The sequence below is a fragment of the Athene cunicularia genome (genome assembly GCF_003259725.1).
Source record: "Athene cunicularia isolate RWA chromosome 13 unlocalized genomic scaffold, athCun1 chr13_part1, whole genome shotgun sequence".
NCBI classification, from domain to species: domain Eukaryota; kingdom Metazoa; phylum Chordata; class Aves; order Strigiformes; family Strigidae; genus Athene; species Athene cunicularia.
Genome location: NW_020799117.1, coordinates 491,938 through 515,814, shown reverse-complemented (window position 1 = coordinate 515,814; position 23,877 = coordinate 491,938). Strand labels below are relative to the sequence as shown.

The window sequence follows — 23,877 nt, the reverse complement described above, 5'->3', positions numbered from 1 at the left end:
TGTGTATAAGAGACAGGGGATTTACCGCGGGCCGGTGCGCTGAGCGCGGCCTTTTGGTACCCGGAATGGGCGTATCGGCCTTGGCCTCCGCGGAGCGCGGCTGCCGTGCGGGAGTTCAGCGCCGGTCTGTCGGAGAGGCCTGAAACACCCCGCCGGGAGCCGAGGGGCAGGAGCGGCCTCCGGGGCGGCGGCTCGAGACGCGCAGGAGCTTTGACCCTTTCCGGGCGGAGGGCGGGAGGGGAGCGCGGCTTGTTTCTGGGGTGGGAGAGGGCGGTTGGGGCTCGGGGCCCGCGATGGGAACTGCCGGGGTTCGGGAGAGCCGCCGGGACGCTGCCAGGGGTTTGCAGAGTTCCCCGTGGCAAGGGGCGTTGGAGGGAGCCTTGGGAACCGGCCTTAGAGCCTCCACAGAGCAGAGCTGAGACCCGCTCCAAGCTGCAGGACGTTCCCTTGCAGCGTGTAGGCAACTGGTGCTTCTACGCGTATTTTTCTATTCTCATGATCTAAATAAGCCTAAGGACTACTCGGTTGTAGTCATTAAGTAGCAGGCCTTTGAAACTTCTTCATGACTTCCCTGTTTTCTTTTTCAAGATCGCAGCTCTCGCTGATACTTGGCCAAACCTCTCTGGCAGTCCCTCCGCTCCCGGTTCCCGTCGGCTTCTGCCGTTCCTTTGGCCCCCGCGCTGCGCCCTGGGGACGGGGCTGGAGACGAGGGTTCGTGCCAGAGCATCGGGGAAGTTGCTAGTGGGTCCTGACAGCCAAGGGTTGAGGAGTGCAAATAGAGAATGGTTAACCTGGAGAAGTGTGGCACCCTGCGCGTGCCCCCGTAGCGCCTCGGGGAGAGGAATGGGGGTGGCTTGAAGTGGTGGATCATCCCCTTCGTTTGGAGTTGAAGGTTTATAGCTGGTTGCACGTGAGCACTGGCACCAAATACATTACGTTATTTCTTTTCGTGAGCATGTGGAAGAATTGTAAAATCTGTAAATTTGTGGCTTCTTTGTTGTTAATTGCTACATTAACGTGGCTTTCATCAGATGTTGGAAGCGGCAAGCAAACTAATTTGGAGTGGAGCTGCTTGATTGACTCATTGAGGAGTTCTATTTTCTCTTAACCTGTTGTCATCTGCATGGCTTTTTGCATTTTGTTTGTTTTCTGGATTTTTTTTTTCCCCCATAAGATTATTTTGAGTATACTTTATACTATTTCTTTCTATTTCTGTAGCTAATGCTCTTAGAAAATACACAATCCTCTCTCTAAATGTTAATCTTTAAAAATCAACATAATCTTTGAATTGTCAGACTGTTTTAGGTTTTAGCTACCATCTGATAGCTTTCACCTGCATCTTTTGAGAGGCAAAATGAGCTATTGCTTAATCATTTAACACTGTTAATCTAGTTCATACTTTGGGTGTTGTTCTAATAGCTGAATAAAGGAATCTAAAGCAATATCCAATTTAAAGATTAGTGGCAGAGTATTGCTGCACAAAGTTGACTATCTTTGGCCTTCATGAAGCAAGGTAAGGGCTTAGGTACTGCAGATAGTGACTCTGTATTAAGAGTTGCACCTTTTAGACATTGTACCAACGTTAAAGGATCAGTGTAAAAATTGTAGGCATGGAAATAGTCCTTGGGGAAGGAAAACCCAGTATGTTGGGCACAGTAATGAGCTGTACAGAACATGTCTGTTTACGTATTTAAAATGTGCTTTTGCAATACATCTGTCTGAAGTACTTTTCGTGGTAGTCATGTTTTAATGCTATAAAACCATTTTAATACTTTACAGTAATTGTGCAGTGATTTTCCTGGTGCTTGCTCTGCTGTTCTTGTAGACTCATACTTGGTGGTGGTTGCTGTGCTTAGAGAAAGTTAGGAAACAATGGCATCTGCTCTGTTGCCCTAGAATTGGATCTTTCTGTAAAAAAGAAGGAAGGTAGTGTTTCCTAAGCAAAGCTCAGGAAGGAGCAAAAGAGTGGGAACCTTGTCAGGTGTGGTAGGGTGGGGGGCGTGGTCACAAGGCAACTAAAATACTGTGCTGTAATTGAAAGAGGAAAAAAAAAAAAGCAACTTGGTGGCTCAGTCATCCCAGTGCAGCTGTGTTGGTGCTGGATGTCAGAAAAACATCCAACGTGTGTTGCCAGATTTTTTCAGTGGCATTTCTGTACCGTGATTGTCCAAGGCGGAGTTTTTGGGATACTTCAGCAGAATCAAGAATGGTGCTTTCTCTCAATAGATGTGACGCAGACCCCTCAGCCTTAGCCAACTATGTTGTGGCATTAGTCAAGAAAGACAAACCAGAGAAAGAGCTGAAAGCTTTCTGTGCTGATCAGCTGGATGTCTTTCTGCAAAAAGGTACTGTGCTCTCCACTACTTCATCTGTTCGGTGGTTTTCATTTCATTGGGGGGCAGGAGGGAGGAAGAAGGACGATGTACGGTTGTTGCCATCAAAATACTTATTGTTAGATGTGAATTGAATGTTTCTCACAGAAACTGAAGGAATAAAAATCTTGTGCTTTAAAAAAAAAAATCTTAAAATGATATTGTGTAGCTTGGTCTTGTTCAGGGTGGGTGGGAGGCAATCCTTTGAAACGAAAGCTGGCAATTTCTTTTTATCAGTCATGCTGCCAGACGTTGCTCTGACAGATGTTTGATAACTTTGGAAAACCTGGTCCATGTTAATCTTTCAGGCTTCTGGTGAGCTCGTAGCAATCTGGTTCAAATTCAAGGTTTTAAGCACTTGAAATTCTGACATTCACTGGGCAATTTATTGTGCATTTTTTTTTGTACTCTGTTTAACTGATGATTACTCTTCTATAACTGATTTACTTTCATAAAAATTGCTGTAAAGAGGCTGCTGACTGTCACTAGTGGAGTAACTGGACTTATTCCTTCATCATAAGTTTCAATCACGCTTGCCCCATCAGAGTTGTAAATGTGATTGAAGGAAAAGTCACCGTTTCTGGTTTTGATATACCTGATTAATTTCTTTATCTAAATAAACAGCCTCAAGTTCCATAAATGTAATTCCAGCTTCTTGAATGGAACTGATGTTCATTAATATAAGATGATGCTGCTGTGAGTAGCCCACCTGGATGACTTTTTTTTTTTAGGGACTTCTCTGATAATCTTAACAGTACCCTTAAATCAACATGTAACAATATTTTCTTGTGTTCTGTATCCTCAGAAACTTCAGGTTTTGTAGATAAACTTTTTGAAAGTCTGTACACAAAGAGTTATCTTCCTTCTCTTGAACCCACGAAAGTAGAAGCAAAGCCTGCAGGTCAGGAAAAAGAAGAAGTCAAGGAGGAGGTAACATGATTTTTCTACCTTTGCTCTAGATTAATAGCATTCAGACGTCTCTGGCAATATGAGCTGATAAGTGTTTTTGAAGTTTTAAGAGAGGGGGAAGAAGCAAAAACATTCCAAAACATTTCCTTTTCCAATTTTGTATAACTGTGAGGAATCTAAATTATTTTAAATGTTTTCTGATACTGTAAATCAGTGAAATACAGTGGCCTCTATACTGAGGGATAATTACTTTTAAAAGTGAGGTCGCATTTGTTTACCAACAGTTATTTCTTTTATGTTTTATTGACAAAATTGCAAACAAGTTGTTGAGAAAAGCAAAGTAATATTTCCATGGTTGTCTAAATCTGTATATTGTATAATCCTCTATCACTTGTCTAAGATTTTTTTTTCTTCTAAGCTGGTGATCTTCCAAGGGAAGAGACCTCTTCTCTGTGTTTGTAGCATCCTAATGTAACAGCTTTGAGAGAGAGTTGGGGGAAAATTGCTATAGAAGTAAACATTCTTTGGTTTTGTATGCTCTGATAACAGTTTGCAAAGATACTTTAGGCTGAATATGTGTTTTAATTACTATAGGAAAGATGCAAATAAAGTCAGAGAGTATATATGAAGTTCTAGAAGATCTCCAGGACAGCTTTATGGGACACCTTTACAGGATCAGGACATTAATTAGTTATTTCATCATCAGTAAGGCCTGGATGATTTGTCATATAGCTGAGTGTATTACGTGATTCCTGGAAACGGAGGACACAGAATAAACCAAGTGTAAATCGTAGCTAAGCCTAGGTTGGAAGGGACCCCAGTTACCCTTTGATATAACTTGTCTTGGAAGCGGGGCCTTAGGGTGGGTTCTCCAGAGCCCTCTCAAGCCAAGTCTTGAATATTCCTACCAGTTCTCCCCAGATAATCTTAAAAAGGATGCAGGAAGCCTTCTTTTCTGTTGCATTTTAATTGGGGGAAAAAAACTGTTAAAGACTATTGCATCTAAACTTTTGCCACCAAAATGTACAGTAAGTTCTACGCAGTATAAAATGGCAGCAAAGGCAACAAAAGTACAGAATGGTTCAAGGTGATTTACAGTAGTGGTGTAGCTAACAGACTTCTAAAACTGATTTTGTTGAGGCCAGTGAGAAATGTGACTGGCTCAACCATGTGAACGCTTTTTTGTTTTAAAGCATTTATTTCAAAGTATAAACTAGTGGCGTATCTACTTGGAGAAGTGGCTTTTGATACCTGTGTTCCAGTTAAGAGATTCAGAAAATACCTCATTTGTAGACTTGCTTACTCCAGCTAACGAAATGGAGAGTGGATGAAGGACTTGTCTTTCATGAATCCTGTTTAAAAACACAATATCAAAGTAGTTTTATTTGGGGGCATCTCCTCTGCAGAAATACCTGAAAGATTGAAACAAAAAGCCCAACAACCTCTAGCACTTAATTCCCTGAGGTGCTTAAGTGTTCTGTGCAATTAATACTTAGTATTGTTTTAATACGGGATGCTAACTGCAAGTTGAAATAAATCTTGGTCTTACTTTCTTCATTTTTTAAAAAAAAGTAACACTTATTCTTGATTGTTAGTTGTCTCTTAAACAGAATTTTCAAGAGCCAGTTGAAGAAGAGCGGGATGGCAGGAAAAAGAAGTATTCCAGTCCACAGAGAAGCCGTGCAGATTCCAGTGAACAAAGGTTAGTTTTGAACCAGAATACTTACATATTCTTCTGTATTCGCTGACAATCTTTAACTATGGATTTTTACCTCATAGGTAGTAATTTATTTTTTTTTGTAAAAATAGTGATTTCCTCTCCACTTTTCTCTGTCCACAATGTATTGTCTGCATGCTGATCATGTGCATGAGAACCATCAGTAGAAGTTTGTCTCTTCTGAAAAAATAAGAGTACTTTTTTCAAATGTAATCCCTAAACGGCATTCTTTCCCTTGTGACATAAATGAAGGGCATTGCAGGGGAAGGTCTTTAGGGGTCGGAGGGAATTCACACAGCATCAACATTGCTTTAAAATGTGTTCTGTTTCAGTTGTCTTTTTCACCTTTCCAGTTCTTAGCCCTTCCCTTGCTGGTTTATACCAATCAGTGACTCATCTTTGAGATTCTCTACCTCTTTATGTTATTTGGCAAATTCTGACTCAAATGTTTTGCCATCTAAATGGATGGGAAGGATGAACAGTATCTTAACTTGCTGCAAGCTTGTTTTTTAATTTGGTTTCTTTTTTCATAAACATGGTCTGCGTGTGTCTTCCAGAACCAGAGAGAAGAAGAGAGACGATGGGAAATGGAGGGACTATGACAGATACTACGACAGGAGCGACCTGTACAGAGAGAAGTCGAGCTGGCGACGCGGCAGGAGTAAAAGTCGTAGCAAAAGCAGAGGGTTGAGTCGAAGCCGTAGCCGCAGCAGGGGCAGAAGCAAAGACCGTGACACGAGCAGGAGCACCGGTGAGTACCTGCGGTGCTGCTTCAGGGGAACACCAGGTGTCGGGGAAGTGCGGCGACTCCCACGCACTGTGTGGTCTGGCAGGCGCTGGGTGGCCTTGAGTAGTTGGAGCGAATTTTGAGAGCTTTGTGTTCCTGAAACCCGTAATTAAGATGCTGTTCTTCAGAGCAGAACAATTAAGGGGATTGTTTCTTCTTTGCTAACTTCTTAATTTATCCACAGGTGTATACCAGCGGATATTGGTAGCTGATATTTTTGTACTGTGTGTGCTGACAAAGCTGTTGACTTTTTTTTTCTCTCCCCTCTAGAGATCTGTTCTTTTGCAAAATAGCGTTACCCGCTTTGGCATTTCTTACTGTGCGTTTTTTAAAGAAGGTTTCTTTGTAATTGGGGGTGGTTACTATGTTATCCATTGTTCTTTGAGGGCTAATTCAGGTCTCTTGGAAAAATAAGAGGCACAGGTTTCAATGCATGTTGAGACCATGTTGATTAAGGGCAAGGGGTAGGTTTCAAGCTTTCCCCGCCTCTTTCTACTTTAAAAGAGAAAGCTGTAATCCAGAATGGAATACAGAGTAGAGGAGTGAAGGTGCGTTTTGCAAAGAAAACATTTGTATTTCTGAAGTTAAAACCTTGTTTGCGTTATATTTAGTTCTTATAGCATTGGTAAGACTAAGCTCCTTCAAGTTTAACATGAAGAATACTGAATATTTAGATAAATGTTTATACTGTTGTGTATTATCTTTTTCTTAAGGCTCTGATACACAGAACAAAGCATGAAGACTTTACCTACCTTTTTTTTTTTTTTTAAAACAGAGCACCGAGAGAGATCGAAGTTCAAGAGTGAAAGAAATGATGTTGAAAGCTCATATAATCCAGTGTCTGTGTCTCCCAGTAAATCTACTGAACAGTATTCCTCTGCACAATCTATTCCCAGTGCTGTTACTGTAATTGCACCTGCGCACCATCTTGAAAGCACAACAGAGAGCTGGTCAAATTACTACAACAATCATAGCAATCCCAGTTCATTTGGTAGAAACCCTCCTCCTAAAAGAAGATGTCGAGATTATGATGGTAAACTGTTTCTTGGTTTTCAGTTTCATACCTTGTTTCAATTATTCTGAGCTCTTTTAGGTTTTCACTAAATGTGGACAGCAAGTCAAAATGTAGTAGGCTATGAAGTATACCTTGTGTGTAAAAGATGCATATATGACCTGCATTTTACTGGGGAAGGAAATGCCCTTTACTTGCTAGAAGCAGTCTACTTATAGTCTGACAGTTGCTGGATAAGAACATGTGGAGCTTGTTCACAGTTCTGTATGTGCTTGGCAAATATTTCAACCACTGGCAGGTCTGATAAAGATTGCAGTGTGTGTGTCTTAATGGAAGTCAAGTCGTACTTCTGACTCCTTTCCCCACAGCTTTTGTGACGGGTGCATGTATGTTTGTGTGTTTTTATGGAAGATCATTCTAATTTGGATTATTTTGAAACCTCATCTGTTAATGTCATGTTGGATCAGTGATTGCATGTTTTCTGTAGTAAGGAATTTCAGGAAGAACTGAGGTGCTACAAATCTCCGACAACTAATTTTTTTTTTTTTTTCTAAAAAGATTATTAAATTTCCTGTTTTGCAGAGCGAGGATTTTGTGTACTTGGTGATCTTTGCCAGTTTGATCATGGAAATGATCCTTTAGTAGTAGATGAAGTTTCCTTGCCAAGTATGATTCCTTTTCCTCCGCCACCTCCGGGACTCCCCCCTCCTCCTGGAATGCTCCTGCCCCCTTTGCCGGGTCCAGCTCGTAACATAAGGTTGCCAGTTCCACAGGCTCATCCGCAGGCACCACCTCCCGTCGTGCTTCCCGTACCAAGTAAGTCAGCATGGTGCTCTGTGTGTCTGTCACCAAGTTACAGTCATGGCTCTTTTTGGAAGGTCCGTTTGTATTCAAAGTTATGAGTTCAGGTTTCTTTGCTAGTCTTGTGCCCTTCAAAATATTGCCAAAATAATTCAGAAAAATCCACCTGTAAAATGTGATGTTTCTAACACTCCAAATAGAATTAGGCAGGGGAGTAGAGGGGAGTATCTTTCAGATTATCTCATAACCCTGGTGGTGTTTGGATTGATCACTGACAACTGCATCACTATCATCTTTTTTTCCTACTGCAAAAATGTTGAGATTTGATCTCCTAAAAGATCTAATAAATTTCTGTGTTTGTGCTATATTATCTGCTACAAAAAGCAGATGCATCTTAATCTCTGTCTTAGCTCAACAGTGATCTCAGATGTTTAGCCCTTCTTGCTATCCTACTGCATATTGTAATGTAAATTCTATGAAGAAATGAAAGTATTATGTGGATGCTCAGTTTCAGTACTCTCTATTCCAGTAACAAAATACATGCTGTGATAATTGTATCAAACAGCAGCAGCTGTGGGATGAGAAATAATACAAAGTTAACCCCAAACTTTGCGTGAGCCTTTTAGTGGAAGTGGCAGCGCTTCTGATTGTGGTCGTGTCTGGATAGGTTGTGTAGTTAACACATTGTCCTTTTTGGGCATATTCTAAGTAAATGGGCATATTCTAAGTGCAAAGCGAAAATATCTAGATAAATTCCTTGTCTGTGAATGCCTTTTGCCCTGTAGCTTTTGTTCTAGAACTGTACTCCTAAGGGTTGCTGGTACAGTCTCTTGCCCTGAGCAAGCCTTGATTCTCCATGGGAGAGCTGAGGGAGGAGCTGCTTTAGTGAAAGCTCCAGAATAATAAACCTCTGGGGAAAAAGACACTTTTTTCTTTTTTTTTTTTTTCTTAAGGCTTTGTCCTGTCTGAGAAAGAGAAAAGGTGTTGGAATTGGAGTAACTTACCTGAACAGGGCTTCTCAATTTACTTTTACTGTGGTGGGGTTATTGATATTAACAATCTTGTCCTTGCTCAAAACAAGGCATAAACAAATTGCACTGAATTGTTTGCACGTTTTATCTGTGGAGTTACAAGTCTTAGTGATCTGTTCTGTGGTGTCATTGTAGGACCACCTTTAACACAGTCAAGCTTGATAAATAATCGTGACCAGCCTGGGACAAGTGCAGTGCCCAGTCTTGCACCCATCGGAGCAAGACTACCTCCTCCTTTACCCCAGAACCTACTGTATACAGTATCGGAACGTAAGCAAATACCTTTTTTTTTTTAATCTGCTTGAGATGTGCATTTTAAAATTCCTCTGTTGATGGGTGATTAGAATTTACCTCTGTCTTCCTCTGGTACATACAAATCTAAAAAGAAGTCTGATGGCTTTCCCTGTGGTCAGGCCGTCATCTGCTGTTTCGGTGTGAATAGCACTAGTGCTCTGCCACTGTCTGAGGGGAGAGCCTTGGTGGGAGCTCTGCCTGGGTTTTCGTACCTTCAAAGCAAAGAGATTGTTGCATGAGAGAGGGGCTCCCTTCATCCTCAAGCGGTTCAGTACGACATCACTAGGCAGAAGATGGCTCTGCAAACCTGTAATTAATGTTGAACTTGGTCTTTGTTTCTATCCGCTCTTGGCTATTACAGATGAGAGGTTGGGGTTTTTTTTTTAGCTGTGTATCACAATAGTCTCTGCAGTCTTCATATACATTACTGCTTTCTTTGTACCTTATTTTCCAGAATCAATTTAGCTCTAGCTTTCAGACTTTTTTTAAAAAAAAAAAGGCTTTCAATGGACGTGTCCATCTTCCTTAACAGAGCTGAATTTTAAAAAGTGGATTTTTATGAGGGGACATAGCAAAACACCTGGAGAGTCCTAGATTGTTCAGTTTAAATCCAACAAAGCTTCCATTTCTTCGATAATGAAAGGAGGAATGGTATTTCCATGTTTTACATGAGCAAAATAAGACAATTAAATCTCAATGTTTTATATTCCTGTCTGGGTTTTTTTACATAAATATTCTGAATTTTATTCAAAGGAGGGCTCTAGTTCATGGTCCATGTCATTCCTTTGCGACTTCCATGCTTTTCAGAACTTGAGTCACTCGGATACCTTGTTAGATAATTGTTTGGTTAACTCCAAATGCTGTCGGCCATTTAGATGTTACCTTCTGATTCTTCCAGCTTCAGAACTTCTTCCAGTGGGTGAATCTGTCTGTCTTAGCTCGCAGGCATCACTGCCCTCAGTTGCACTGCATAATTCTGTTCTCCAGAACATCTGGGGAGACTTTCCTGCCCCGTTGTCGGACTGTTACACTAACGACTGCTGGTTGCCCCCTTGCAATCAATCCTGGGCCAGATCGTGGAGTAGCAACTTGTGATTCAGCTCATGCAAGGTTAATGGAAGCTCCTGGTCGAGTCTGACACTAAACTGCCAAACATCAGTGTGGAAATTCTGAGGCATCTGCTCTAATTGCAGAGTCTTCATTGTTGCTGTGGAATAAGGAGCTGAAATTTAGATTGTTTCAAGTCTGTCGAGACCCCTTGTAAAGGCATTCGGTTCAGTTACAGGATGTACTGTGTTTCTGTGGAGGCTTTTCGTAGACTTTTTTCATTCTAGTTCTTGCATAGCTTTTCATATTTGTGGTTGGAAAAATGCATCATCCTTGATTTGGAACTTGGGCTGGAAGAACAGTATGAATCAATTCTGTCTTGTGTTCTCATGGCTACCCCTTTTAATTAAAATAATCATTAGTACTTTACTGGAGCTAGGCAGATGATCTCACTCTTAGATAAATTAAGAGAATTTAATAGGTAAGTATTGGCCAAATTACCTCATTTCTCAGCTTTCTTTGATTGGAATCATTTAAGTACATTCTTCCTCAAAAATCCTTTTCTTGAGTAAACTAGACTGTTGGGCAGCAAAGACTGAAAATCTCTTTGGATCTTAGTCCCTAGAGAATAAATGCTCAAACTAAATCTTTTATTGCTCCCCTTGAAACGCTGTCAGGCATTGTGAAGCTTGTCATACAGACACCTCATTCCTCTTTCAGGCGGCTCATCAGCCATACTCCATTATTGTGACCTATGTGCTTTCGACAAACGGTAACAATCAGAGTGAAAAACAAGAGAATTATGCCCAAATAGCCTTGGGCATAACATTCAGTTGAGGGTTTTCAATGGCTAGGCACATTGGCTGTACAACATCTTTTCTCTCTTCTCTTCATCCAAAACAACTTCTGATTCTTGGACATCAATGTATTTCCTTAAAGGAAAATTAACCCTGAGTCTTAAACTCATTTGAAAAACTCTTTCATTTCTCTCCTTTTTTTATAGATACATATGAGCCAGATGGCTATAACCCCGAAGCTCCTAGTATTACCAGTGCTGGTAGATCTCAGTATCGACAGTTCTTTACAAGAGCACAAACGCAGCGTCCAAATCTAATTGGCCTAACATCTGGGGAGATGGATACAAATCCAAGAGGTAGGAAGGGTTTCTAGTCATTGCTGTTGCTATTTTTGTCCAGGACCGTCAACACTTATTGTCCCCTTTTTCAGGCTGAAAGCAGTAGCTTTTCTCACTGATCCAGTATTTCAGACCAATTTTCTGACATCTCTACCTTTTTAAAAATGCTAACTTGACCGTATTAAAGTCAAAGCAGCCTTTTTGATTACAAATAACCACTTGCGTGGGAACGTTACAAGGGGGTTTGTTGGTTGGTTGGTCGGGGTTTTATTCCTCTTTAGCCTGTGAAGGCGCTTTTTGGGTGCTGAGTGCTTCTCGAAAGAGACACGGTGCAGAACGATGGCTTTTACATCTGAGACTGCTTTTTGGCTTACCAAGGGTGTGTTTAGGACTGGGGCACGGAGGTGATGATCTGCAGTACTCGCCTCGGCTGTTGCGATGGTAGTGAAGAGGGGAACTGCTGTGGCATGTTTTTGTACTTGATGGTCTGACCCTGTCAGCCAGACGTTCTCTCTGAAGTGAAGGTTGCAGGTAGCGCTCGAAATCTCCTAGCCCGTGGAAATCCCAGTCTGCATTTAAGTAATTCTGAATCCTTAACTGGATGGATGTGGATGTAGTCTCTTAGTGGTGACACGTACAATAGATCTTTTAGGGGAGAGAACAAGGCAAGGCTCTTTAAAGGAATTTTTGTTCTGTTAGCATAACTTTCTTTATCCCACCTGCTTTTACCATCCCAATCCTTAAAAGATGTTAAATGTCAGTGTTTGCTGTTACACTTCACCGTTTCTCACTCAGTAGATGAGATGTTTTTTTCAGTATTTCCTTTAGTGACTCATCCTATAACGAATATAGTTAAATATTATTGCAGAAATCCCTGTTGCTGTTTTCATCTTAATGAACATCATAAAGGCAGGCTTGGGGCTTTATTGCTGTCCCTCAGATTCTCTGAGAACACATTTCAGTTGTGAGGCAGGGGTGAGTGTTCGGCAGTGGTGCTTCAGACCACTTGTTTGACTTGTCTTTGTCATGTGTGTGAAAGGTTTCCTCTAAAACCGTCCTCCAAAGTATGATCAAAACTGTAATATTAAAACTGTGCCCGAAAGTGCCCAGTCTTTGTTCTCACCAGTGTAATCAGCAAAGCTTTGGCTTATATAAAAGCACAGAAAATTGACTTATAACTCAGACTTCTTTTTAGGAGTTGAATATTTGGCATATGCAGGAGACTAACAGCAATAGCATAATCTTAAAAATGTTGTAAATAAGTACATGGCAAACTGTGATCTAGTGCTTTAGCTTTGTGTTTTGTAGAAGTTGCTTTGAACTTTAATGTCTCAGAGTATAATTTCATGCCATAGCTGTGCTTAATTAACAGTTTGTTGCTGAGAACTGGATTGAGGGGTGACGAGGGGTTAGCAGTGGGAGGAAAGGGTTCTTGGTTGTTCTTTCACTGCCAGCACTTAATACAGGGAAAGTTGGTTGTTTTTTCAGCACATGCCACACTGCAGAACTCTAATCTGAAGTTTGGGGACCTAGCTTTGTTTCTTTTCCTTTTTTTTTTTTTTCTTTTCCTGCAGAATCTGAGTTTTCAGTACCTGAAATACAGAGTTTTAGCTTTGTTTCTTCAAGCTAATACCAATCTTAAAGGTCAAAATCTCATCCCTGCTGGCTGGACTAAATGTTTTCCTCAAGTTGTTTAGTTAGGCTAGCAAGTGATCTCTGCAGTAACTTCATAAACAAAACTGACCAACTTGATAAAGTCTCCCTGATTTTTATGTTTTTTAACTCAATCCTGTTTTGCTGTTTAAGTGAAAGCATTTCCTATATCTCCGTTGATATATGGTGAATAACACCGGCCTTTTTCCTTTCCTCCAGCTGCCAATATTATCATCCAGACTGAACCTCCCATTCCCATTACAAATAATAGCAGCAACGTAACTAGAGTTGTCCTTGAACCAGACAGCAGGAAAAGATCTCCGAGTAACATGGAGTGCCCACCAATAAAGAAACCGTGGCTGGGAAAGTAAGAATTAACAACTGCCGTTGCCTCATTGAAATGCACTTTCTTGCTGTCAGCGCTGTGAATGTTGTTTTTCACTAGGCCCTGTAATTTGAGCTGGCTGGGTCAGAAAAGCTGCATCCACCTCATATGGAGACTGAATATTTGGTGGTGGGAGGAGCTCTTACTTGTTAATGTCTAGAGTGTATACTTCATATAAGAAAAGTAAAAGTTAAATGAGCATTAACATTTTCTGCCTTACTTAAGTGTATATATATGCCTATCTAAATTACCATCTTCTCATTTTCTCTAGACAAGCAAATAACAACCAGAACAAACCAGGATTTTTGAAAAAGAGTCAGTATACCAACACAAAACTAGAAGTTCAAAGAATTCCACCAGAATTGAACAATATTACACAGCTCAACGAGCACTTCAGCAAATTTGGAACTATTGTAAACATTCAGGTAAAAAAACAAATTTCAGTTTTATGCCTGTGTGCAGGTATTTGATTTTCCCTGAAGCCAGGTTGAATATTGCAGCTGGACTACATTCCTTGAGAAATCCTAATGGAGGCTAACTGGGAGAGTAGGTAATCGGATTCAGAGAAACCTCTTCTCAGTCTAATCTGTGTTTTTATCTTAACTCTGTAGAGTTATGTTGACTTCTGCCTTCATGAGGTCCTAAGAAATTTGAAAGGTTTGCTGGTTTAACAGTATCTAGACTAACTCAGGTTTTTGAACAACTTACTGAAAGAGATCTAACATTTTCTGTTCTGTATGATAGTCCTGTTTCGTAGTCAGGATTTTGACAAAGGTGCTACAGGAGAGTCTCACATGCATCAGTTTATTGCTTTGCATCCTAGAACTGGCTCCCATTCAGTGGTGTCCCTTGTGCTGTAAGAAGGGGAAAAGCACTGTATAAGCAAAACACGGGTAGTTAGATGGTTAAAATAGCATTTAATTACCCCTTATTTTTCTAGACAAAGCAGTTGCCTCTTCAGTGCTCAGAAGTCTAAATAAAAGACAGATACCTGGGAAGCCTCTGTATTTCTTGAGTTGTTAATTTTATGTCGTAGCCCAGAAGATTCTGTAGTGCTTTCTGCACCTTGATGATGAAATAATGCATTTAAAACATGCTATCTCAGTCATTATACTAGAAAGTCCAATACATGTTTTTATTCCTGTGATTAATTTTTAGAGAAGAATTGTCTTCAAGAGTGTTAGATAATGCTGCTTTGGGAATGTGGTGAACCTTTGCATTGCACACCCTCGGACAGTGGTCTTCTCGCAGGAGGTTAGAACAAAGAGCTTTCCAATCAACACTAGGGTCTCCTCAGTCATCGCCCGGTGGTAGTTCCCAGTGCTCTGAATATATGACTCTATTGCTGAAGGAGTCTTGTTTTTCTAATTTTATTTTACTGTTTAGAGGCTTTGCTGCAACGTACATGCAACGTTTGCCGAAAGGTGCTTGGCTGTAATACACAGAATGTTTTACCTGTATTTTGAGCTCCTAATATCGTTGGATATTCCACTCATTATTGCAGATTATTTGTAGATTGGTTTGCTACTGGTTGAGATGTTTTCTTCCTCGAGAAATAATGTATTCCAATGAACTTTTGATTTAGGTTGCTTTCCAGAATGATCCTGAAGCTGCTCTAATTCAGTACTTGACTAACGACGAGGCTAGGAAGGCAATTTCCAGCACAGAGGCAGTTCTGAACAACCGGTTCATAAGGGTCCTGTGGCACAGGGAGAGCGAGCAGCAGCCCCCACTGCTGCAGCAGCAACAGCAGCAGACACCCGCGCAGTCTCTTCATCACCAGCTTCACCTGCAGCAGCAGGCCCTGACGGCGGCGCCGGCGGTGACGATGCACAGCAGCCTGTCAAAGGTACCGTGCTGCCCTCAGCGCTCCCGAACCACGCTGCCTTGAGAGAGCAGAGCATGTCATCTTTCATTGTTGTAATGCCTGTCCATACACAGGTGATGAATAAACCACTGGCATCTGGTGCCTATGTCCTTAACAAAGTCCCGGTGAAACGTCGCCTTGGAGCAGCAGGTGGAACCCAGCCTGACTTAAGCCAGCCTGGGGCTGTGGCAGAGGATTCTCAGGTATGGCAGTGAAGGCTGACCCTCCTCGTGCTTGCACTTAAACCTTTGGCCTGGTAGCTGAGAAGGAATGATTAAAAAGAACTTGCAAATTGTTTCCAGTTGGTTCTGTTTCTTTTAACTGATGTCCTCTGCAGCCTTGGTCAGTCACTTCTTCCTAGTTTCATTAGCTCTTTCTATAAAATAGGGATAGTGACCTCAGAAATAAAGTACCAGTATTTCAAGTAGCATAAAATTTTCAGCAGTGCTTCATAGTAAACGAATTTGACAGCCTATATGTGATGTCAGCTTTTTGTTGGCAAATATAATTGTTTTCCCAGTGATTTTTGAGCTTAGGCTGTGTTTTAACACTAGTGCTAGAAGCTTATATAATACCTCTGCATAGAGTTCAAGCTGATGCAGTTTAATTCCCACTGAAATCGTAGGGCAGCGTGTGCTCTTGGCCACAGAGAAGTCCTCCTTTTAAGAAAGGAAGTATGCAGGTGACTTTTGCTGCCTTACTTGATCAGAAAGTATGATGTTTGGCTGCAAAGCTGAATATAATGCAGATGCAGATCGGCTTCAGTGGTCTTTCTAGAGGGTATCAGGATACAGAGGGAGTTTTGGGTGAAAAAGGAAAGAAAGTGTCTTTAATAGAAATCCTTTTAACAAGCATTGAAGCCAATTGCTTCCAAGCAAGTAGAGTGTTAGACTTCATGCATGTGTTTGAATTGCCTTGGTCCTCTTGTCCCATTGCGCAAATCTGGAAGTTTTGTTCCTGTTTCACAGAATACATTCCTCTCAAATTCATTGATGGTATATCACATTCATATTTTTGTGTGTTCTTACTATTTCAGACATTTCCTACTTCTACAAGCCACTCAAAAATGGTTTACAGTTCTTCAAACTTAAAGACAACTATGAAGCCTGGTGCAGGGTCTAAACCTCACGACGTGCAAGAAGCCCTTAAAAAAAAACAGGTGCTTGACTATTCATTGGCTGGCTGACAGCATAGCGATCAAAGCACTTATAAAGAAAGGTTTGATAGACAACTTAACCTCAGATATTGCTGTATAGCTTTCTACACGTGTGTGGGTTTTGTCATCTGGATCGGACAATCTCGCAGGTGCCCGTTGAGATTCCCCATGGGTAAGGCAGCGTCCCTCTGGGGGTGTCTTACTTGACCCACTTGGTCACGTGTGGGTTTCTGGGTTTTCTTGAGGCATTTCCCTGATTTTAAGCTCTTCAAGTATGAGGCACTTAAATGACAATGTAGGGTATGTTTCTTAAGAGGTGCCTGAAGGGGACAGAAATTTAGTAGAGTACTTCACAGCATGTGCACTTTGCAGACTAGTAGTTTTCGTTATGGCCTTCACTTCTATAACTTGAAGAAAAAAATATGACATGTGAGAGTACATATCATGCTAGACTGCTTTTTACTGACCAAAAGAATTCTCTTCTCATATAGGAGGCAATGAAACTCCAACAAGACATGAGGAAAAAGAAGCAGGAGATGTTAGAAAAACAAATAGAATGCCAGAAGGTGAGTCTGGAATGTCTTCTAGTAAATACATCCTGATTTGATAGGTAATTGTCTGTTCAGTGTTGGTTTTCCTGGAATTTTATATTCCTGATCTTAATACACAGATGTTGATATCCAAGCTGGAGAAAAATAAGGCTATGAAACCAGAAGAGAGAGCAGAAATAATGAAGACCTTAAAAGAACTATCAGGAAAAATATCGCAGTTAAAGGATGAATTAAAAACTTCATCTGCAGCCTCTACACCATCAAAATTAAAGTCTAAGACAGAGGTATTTGTTGTGCAAGACACTTGCCCACCTAGCTTTTGTAACTGTTGCTAATATTGTGTCCTAAAATGCAGTAGCATTAGATCAAAATGCTTCCAAGCAGTATTTTGAATTTGAGTGATAACGGTGGACAAGCGAGCTGTGGTTTCAGGGAGCTCGGGTGACCTAGTTTTGCATGTAGCTCACTCAAGCTCTTCCAGTTCTGAAGCAGAGAATTCTGGGCCCTTCAAAAAAATGGGGTGGGGGCACATCATGGAGGGAATTAAACCAAACGGAATTTAGAGGAAAGTATAGATACTGTGTACTGATCTGTTTATATCATTTACAAAAACGTGTTGCTGAGAAAGTGGAATAAAACTTTAAAAGCACGCATTACAGTTCTGCTTTTCCCTGCCGTTTTCTCCTTCTGCACCTTTCCCTCTAAGGCACAAAAGGAACTGTTGGATGCAGAGCTGGACTTCCATAAGAGACTCTCTTCTGGAGAAGACACAACTGAATTGCGAAAAAAGCTGAATCAGTTACAAGTAGAGGTGAGTTTGTCTGGATTGATGCTTTTAATGTATTTATGATACATGAATGTTTTAAATCCTTTCAAACTGAGGATGGCTTTGTATGTTATTTGCCTTCCTGAAACAGGCAGCCCGTTTGGGCATTCTGCCTGCTGGTCGAGGAAAGACTGTGCCAGCCCAAGGCAGAGGACGGGGACGGGGTCGTGGTGGGAGAGGAAGGGGCATGTTGAATCATATGGTGGTGGATCATCGTCCCAAAGCACTGACAGTTGGAGGCTTCATTGAAGAGGAAAAAGATGAATTATTACAGCACTTCTCTGTAAGTATGAGGTCACATTAATAAAAGAAAAACCTGAAGAGGAGAATTGTGGCCAAACTGTAAATCTGAGGTTAAGTAGGTAACCAATACCCTGGATTGTGCTTGCTTACAGAGAGGGGCACGCTAAGAACTTGGTAAATAACTGTTTCTTTCCCAATTTCTTGAAGATGCAAGTCTCTTTGTTCCTGTTAGTGCAAACAGATCAAAAACTTCATCCTGAATTCATGGAACAGGCTGTGTAAGCAAACACTTTCAAGAGTTATCAAGGGTGTGAATGTAACCTCTTAGAGCTGCTTTACAATAGCTGCGCAACGCATCCTTTTAGTGGGCAAAGCTGAACAGCCTACTCTTGCTGATTCAGCATTGAAATGGTTTAAAACAGACATTAGAAGGCTGGAAAATGCCTATCAGCCTCTCTCTGTTTACAGATTATTTTTCAGATTAGCAATTCATACCATTTACCTTGTGTCTCTGTAGCTCAGGAAGCAAAGCACTGCTTTGCTAAAGAGAACATCAGTTTCAGAGTCGTTACATACTCATGGCAGGACAAGTAGCTTGCTGGTTTGCAGGCTGTTACCGGGTGTGTTAGCATCCTAACTAAGTTAACATAATAAAGGAAAACTGATTTTACACTTCCCTCAGTTAATCTTTCCAGAATGAGATGTTTTCATGTGCCAAGCCAGTAAACTTGTCAGAGAGGTGATGTAATGCTTCATAAATAGACCCAGCATGAAATCTAAGCCTGATCCAGTCAGTTTGGTATTTCTGGATGCTCTTTGCAAAGCAAGTGACTGACATGGAGAGCTAATTTTGTAGAATCCTACCCTTTAGAGCTTGACACAGAAAAGCGGTAGAGTTCTCGAGGGAACTGGTAATCTGACAGCTTGTTTGTTTCTGGCTTGGGTGGGAGCAGAGACCTTTGCAGTTGTTCATACAGCGGGGGTAAGCTTTGCTCTTTGGGGAGCTCTTCCTCTGCTTTGGCCTCGTGGGTTACCCCAGGGCCACTGTAACAGCTTTGGTTAGGTAAATGCAGTGAAAAGCGTCGTGTGGTTTGAGCAGAACCCAACCTGCTTATGGCACAGTAAGCGTGCCGTGAACCCTGGGACAGGCCCTAGGAGGGGACCAGAGTGCCTTTCTGAAAAACGTCTTTAATTCTCTTCCTGAGAGACTTCATATTTGAAAGTTTTAGCTATCCTTAGCTGCTAAAACCAGAAAAAGTTTTTACAAAGAACTGGTGCTGTTACTCAAGCCATTATCTTCCTGGCTTTTAAGCTATTTTTCTTCTGCTCTTCATATGAAGTCTGAAGTTGACTACAGTTTTCTTTATTGCTGCCTGTATTCCATGCATAAAACCTTTTTTTGTTTGTGTTGGGTTTTTTTTTACTATTTAACTATTGTTGCTGTGGTCGTTCCAATTTCACCATTATGCAGTATATTGATTCTAAAAATGCAAACTTCTTGTTAATCTAGCCATACTAGTTTTACTTTTCTCCTCTCAGTAGTGTATTTAGAATGTTATTCAGGTGCTCTGCAGCAAAGTCTGATTCCTCTTACTGAAATCTCTTGCAAATTAATGAGCTCTGAAGGACTTACTTTCATCCTGCAAAAATAAGCTCCACTCATTAGAATAACAATAAATCTGAGCTTTTGCCCAAAAATACAGATGCTGCAGTGTTGCTGGATGACACGGCTGAGATTTCTCTGTCTCTCACTTTTTTTGTCAAAAAAAATAAGGTTTTGGTGGTGCTTTAGTACACTGCAGTTGTAGCACATGATGATCATGTTTCTGGAGGAGATTACTACTGCTCCTAATCAATTTTTCTCTCACAGAAATTTGGAGATATTGAAGACCTTCAAGAGGAGGATTCCCCATTAAGTGTTGTTCTAACTTTTAAATCTCGCTCAGAAGCTGAGAATGTAAGTAGAATAATGGATTATTTTTTTTTTCACTGTTCTAAAACAAGAATTTTCAACTTATCTCTGCCTTCATATTTGGAAATTTATCCGGCTTTGATCCCAGCAGTCTCAGCTAGGTCCTGTGGGTATTTGTTGCTACTGCATGTAGGGTCACTGAAGGGGGACATAGCCCCCGTTTGCCCTAAGGGTAACACAGGCCTCTTGCTGATAAGGGCTCAGTGTCACGGTCCGTTCAGAGCTCTGCTCACCTCTTCAGGCTGCTGGTCGAGGAGCGTTAGTTAGCAGATGCAGGTTGGAGCGAAGTTGCTCTTGGAAGACTGAAGTGGGTGATTGTGACTTAAATGGTTGAGACCTTCAAACGTGCGTCTGCACGGTGCTCGCTGGGTCTGGCTCATTGTTGGCGATCTTAAAAAGACTTTTCCTAATCTTCTTTTTGAAAATATGTTCATTTAACATAAAATCTAGGCTGCTAACCAAGGGTCCCGGTTCAAAGACCGAAGGCTACAGATATCATGGCACAAACCGAAGGTACCTTCTGTGTCCACAGAAATAGAGGAAGAGGAGTCTAAGGAGGAGGTAGGAAAGTGTGTTAATAACCTAATCGCTCTTCTGGGGAGCCAAGAGCTCCTTTAGGATACAGTTTTCTGTTTACTGAAGAAATCTCATAAAAGGTGTTTTTGCAAACCAGAAACTTAACTGGTTTTGAGTAGTCTGTTACGTTTTCCACATTTTAAAAAAAAAAGGAAAAGGGGGGAAAAAAAGCATCCTACTTTCTGGAGGGGATGTTGATTGGTCAACTATGAAAATAAACCTCCCCTTCTCTACATGCAGCCTGCTAATGCTTTTACTTCACATTAGCAGTGCTCCACTGTAGGATAAGTTACATACATTCTTTCCTCTAATTATGAACACACTCTTTTAAAGGTTTTTCTGTCTCGGCAGTTAACAGAAAACTTGTTTCAGAGAGGGTGGGTGGTTGTTTATTCCCGCTTCCTTTGAAGCTTGCCTTTCTTTCCTTGATGTGTGAGGCTGCTGTTCTTTCTGTAAAACTTGTTGAACGTCATTGTGTGCGTTCCAGGGGGACGTACGGTAAACAGGAACCTGATACAAAGCACAACCAGTGCTGCGTTGCACGACAGTTTCCTAGGATACAGCAGGGAACTTCTTTCTTTAAAAGTATGGTGTTTGTTTTCTTCATCTAGGAGACTGAAACCTCAGATTTATTTTTGCACGAAGATGATGATGATGATGACGAAGATGAGGATGAGTCCCGTTCTTGGAGAAGATGAAACTTGATGTTGGAATGTATAATTTTAGGAATATAGTTCAAGCTACATCTTTTAAACATTTATTTAACAAAGTTGATGAGCCAAAAAAAGCTTTACTTTCTTTTCAAACCACAAGATTTAAAGTGAGCAAAGTTTGTTATAAAAACATTTCGGATATAGAGCTGTGATACTAAGCTAGCCAAAGGCCCAGTAACTTTTTACATAATTATCAAGCTCACCAGGGTGGTGATTTTTTTCTATTTAAGAAGGATAAAAAGAGAGAGGGGGGAGGGGAAATATTAGTATTTTCTTGTCCTCTTTGTGTCACCTGTATTACCTTGTTTTGGGTTTTTTATAATGTGATTGATTTGTTAGTTTATAATTGAAAAGATATAACAGGTTTTATTTAGCAATATTATGGAGTTAGGGGAAAGACGCAAACTTCCATTAAATGTTATGAAAGAAAAAATTGCCTCATTTGCTAATTGAAAAAAGAATAGCATTTTACTTCATATGGAATCACTTAATGTAGGAATTATTTGTGGCTAGATTCATAAATCATTTATTTCAGTATGTTAGAAAGCCACGTGGTTTCTATGTTCTTCTGCTTTTTGTGAGAGGAGATGGAAGAAGCAATTTAACAGGGTATTACTATAATATTGTCCAGTTCACTCTGTTTCTTCAAATTCTGCTTCACAGAAAACATCAGCAATGACACATATGTGAGTGGATTTTCACTCTCAGATTCTTTCCTGTAGTTTCCATAGAAGGTTCAAGTTCAAGTCAGACTGTTTGTTTACTGCATTTCAGTATTTGTGAGCATGAATGTGATGAGTTTCATACTTCCTCAAAAAGAAAAACAACTAAACTGGCGACCGCCTACCAGCCAGTAGAAACTCTTCCTCCTCTCCCTGCCACCAGCTGCTCGTGTTCAGACCAAGCCCACGAACCAAAATGTGTTTTGGCCACCAGAATGTCTGAGTCCTGCTCCGAGCCGGGCGCTAGAGCAGAGCTGCAAGGGATGAGGCTTCAGAGGGGCGGCCAGAGCTGGGTCTGGAGGGTTCTTCATTTGGTCAGACACTTTTGAGGTGAACACCATTACATTCTCAGTGGCCTTACTGTTGTACCATTCAGAGAAAACCACACACGGCCCCCGGAATGGTGTGTGTTGTGGTAGAGATGAGGATGAGGTCAGGTCCCGGAGCCGTGTACCCTAACCGTTCCGCGGCTCCTGTGTGCAGCAGCGTGCTGTCTACTGAGTGTTTGCCTGGACTGTCCCTTTGTACTGTACACTTCTCAGTACATTTTATGTACATTTCTATACAAAATAAACAGAATATCGGTGTAAAAATGCTCTCCTCTTTTGAGTAATGAGTTTACCAGCAAGTCCCCGGCTGAAGAGAAGAGCACGTCGCAGCCTTTCGGGGCGGTGGCTCTGCAGGTGGCTGGTGGCAGGAGCTGAGCGTGCCTGGGGTAGCAGCATCCTTTGGCCATGCTCGTGTAGCAAAAGGCAACCCAGGGCCGTCTCCTACTTCCTTGTCTGTGGAAGGGAATCTCTCAGTATTCTGTCACTTCACACTAAAACCTCACCTCTAGATAATTAGGGCTTACCTGCTAATAACGAGGCTAAATTACAGACGTGAAGAAACGAGGGGAAACCAATCCTACATGCTTGGAAGAGTATCTTGCTTCTCTCCCATCATCTCTAATGGTTTTTTTAATGTCTGTGGCTCAGTCAGTGTATATTTTGAGAAATCCATTGCAGTAAACATATTTGAGTCCTGACAGTTTAAAAAGTGATAGAGGGATCAAAAGGATTTATATATTTTTTTGTACAGAGTTTTTTCTTAAACTGTATAATTCTGTAAATACTTGCTTTTTTTGTGTACTAAAACTACCAGCGTATAGATTTCAATGAGAACTGTTGTATTTTTGTATTTGGAAAATGGAAATTACAGTGAATGAATGAAGCTGTCAGAAAGCCTGCAGCAGCCTTTGGGACACGTAGAGTGGGATTCCTTTTCATATGGTTTTAGCTGGCCGCCCGTGGTCGGGGACGCCTGCCCTTGCCCGGACGGGCCGGGTGAGGCAGGAGGGAAATGAGCACGGGAGCTTCAGTTGATGATTTTTTGAGAGCTGCATACTATTTCTTTTTTTTTATTTTCCCCCTTTACAGTACACACTGGCAGGCTTACCCGAGTGACATCCCAGTCGCCGTGTCTAAAGGCCAGGGCGCAGAGGGGCTGTGCCGTGGGACTCGGGCTGTGTGTGGGGCACGTGCTGCGTGTTCCTGGGAGTTCTGGTCAGGGCAGCGTCGTGGTGTCTGGCTTCTGGGCGAGGAGGAGGAGGAGAGCTCTTTGAAAGCGACCTTCACGTGGCCCGAGCTTAGGGATCTCCCCGTATCTTAGGGTACGCTAGGCTATACTGAAGGGGGGGGTCAGTTTGGGTTTTTTGTCTGGTTTAACAGGTAACGTGACAGCCCAGCTTTATGGCAGCGCTTTCTTGTGAAATCCGCACGTGCTTTCAGAGGGTTCCGTAGGCAGGATTTAGAATTAACAACACGTCTGCGCCAGCCAGTGTCTTCACAGGCGATGTGTAATTCGTGTTTCCAGTCTGAACTTGGGGTGTAAACAGTGGACAAGTATGTGATTAAAAAAAGAAAATAACTATTACAAAGAATTACCTCCCCTGCGTTGTTGAGTTACCCTAAGCAGAAAGGACAAAACAAACTCAAGTTGCAAAGATTAAATCTGAAAACGGTTGCCTGCTTATTGTGGAAATGACGCTTCTTTTTTTTAACAAAATCATGTGAAAAGGAATAAAGTTCCTCTTGGTGTATAGTAAACTTGTACTATAGTTTTTACAA

The 23,877-nt window shown here is 41.4% G+C and overlaps 1 protein-coding gene across 3 annotated transcripts; it reads left to right on the top strand.

Moving 5' to 3' along the window:
• The first annotated feature begins 452 nt into the window (after positions 1 to 452).
• Positions 453 to 23,661, top strand: RBM27 (RNA binding motif protein 27). 3 transcript variants are annotated; one of them, XM_026858260.1, is made up of 21 exons: positions 453 to 711; positions 2,227 to 2,345; positions 3,178 to 3,302; positions 4,877 to 4,983; positions 5,556 to 5,749; positions 6,561 to 6,818; positions 7,380 to 7,613; positions 8,765 to 8,899; positions 10,974 to 11,123; positions 12,978 to 13,125; positions 13,415 to 13,568; positions 14,729 to 14,992; positions 15,085 to 15,213; positions 16,047 to 16,169; positions 16,658 to 16,732; positions 16,837 to 17,001; positions 17,424 to 17,528; positions 17,635 to 17,826; positions 19,657 to 19,743; positions 20,209 to 20,319; positions 20,946 to 23,661. In XM_026858260.1, the coding sequence occupies exons 1-21, from the start codon at positions 563 to 565 to the stop codon at positions 21,030 to 21,032; spliced, it is 3,111 nt and encodes a 1,036-aa protein (XP_026714061.1). In that variant the 5' UTR covers positions 453 to 562; the 3' UTR covers positions 21,033 to 23,661. The 3 variants fall into 3 exon arrangements, with proteins under 3 accessions (XP_026714061.1, XP_026714063.1, XP_026714064.1); XM_026858262.1 differs by having other exon boundaries at positions 454 to 711; positions 4,892 to 4,983; XM_026858263.1 differs by lacking the exon at positions 10,974 to 11,123 and having other exon boundaries at positions 454 to 711.
• Positions 23,662 to 23,877: the final 216 nt, after the last annotated feature.

Bases quoted from the DNA above. Each gene is read 5' to 3' on its own strand.
- RBM27 (XM_026858260.1), top strand. From the start codon at position 563: ATGACTTCCCTGTTTTCTTTTTCAAGATCGCAGCTCTCGCTGATACTT. The intron at 16,170-16,657 runs GTGCTTGACTAT...CTTCTCATATAG, and splicing joins AAGCCCTTAAAAAAAAACAG to GAGGCAATGAAACTCCAACA. The intron at 17,529-17,634 runs GTGAGTTTGTCT...TTCCTGAAACAG, and splicing joins TGAATCAGTTACAAGTAGAG to GCAGCCCGTTTGGGCATTCT.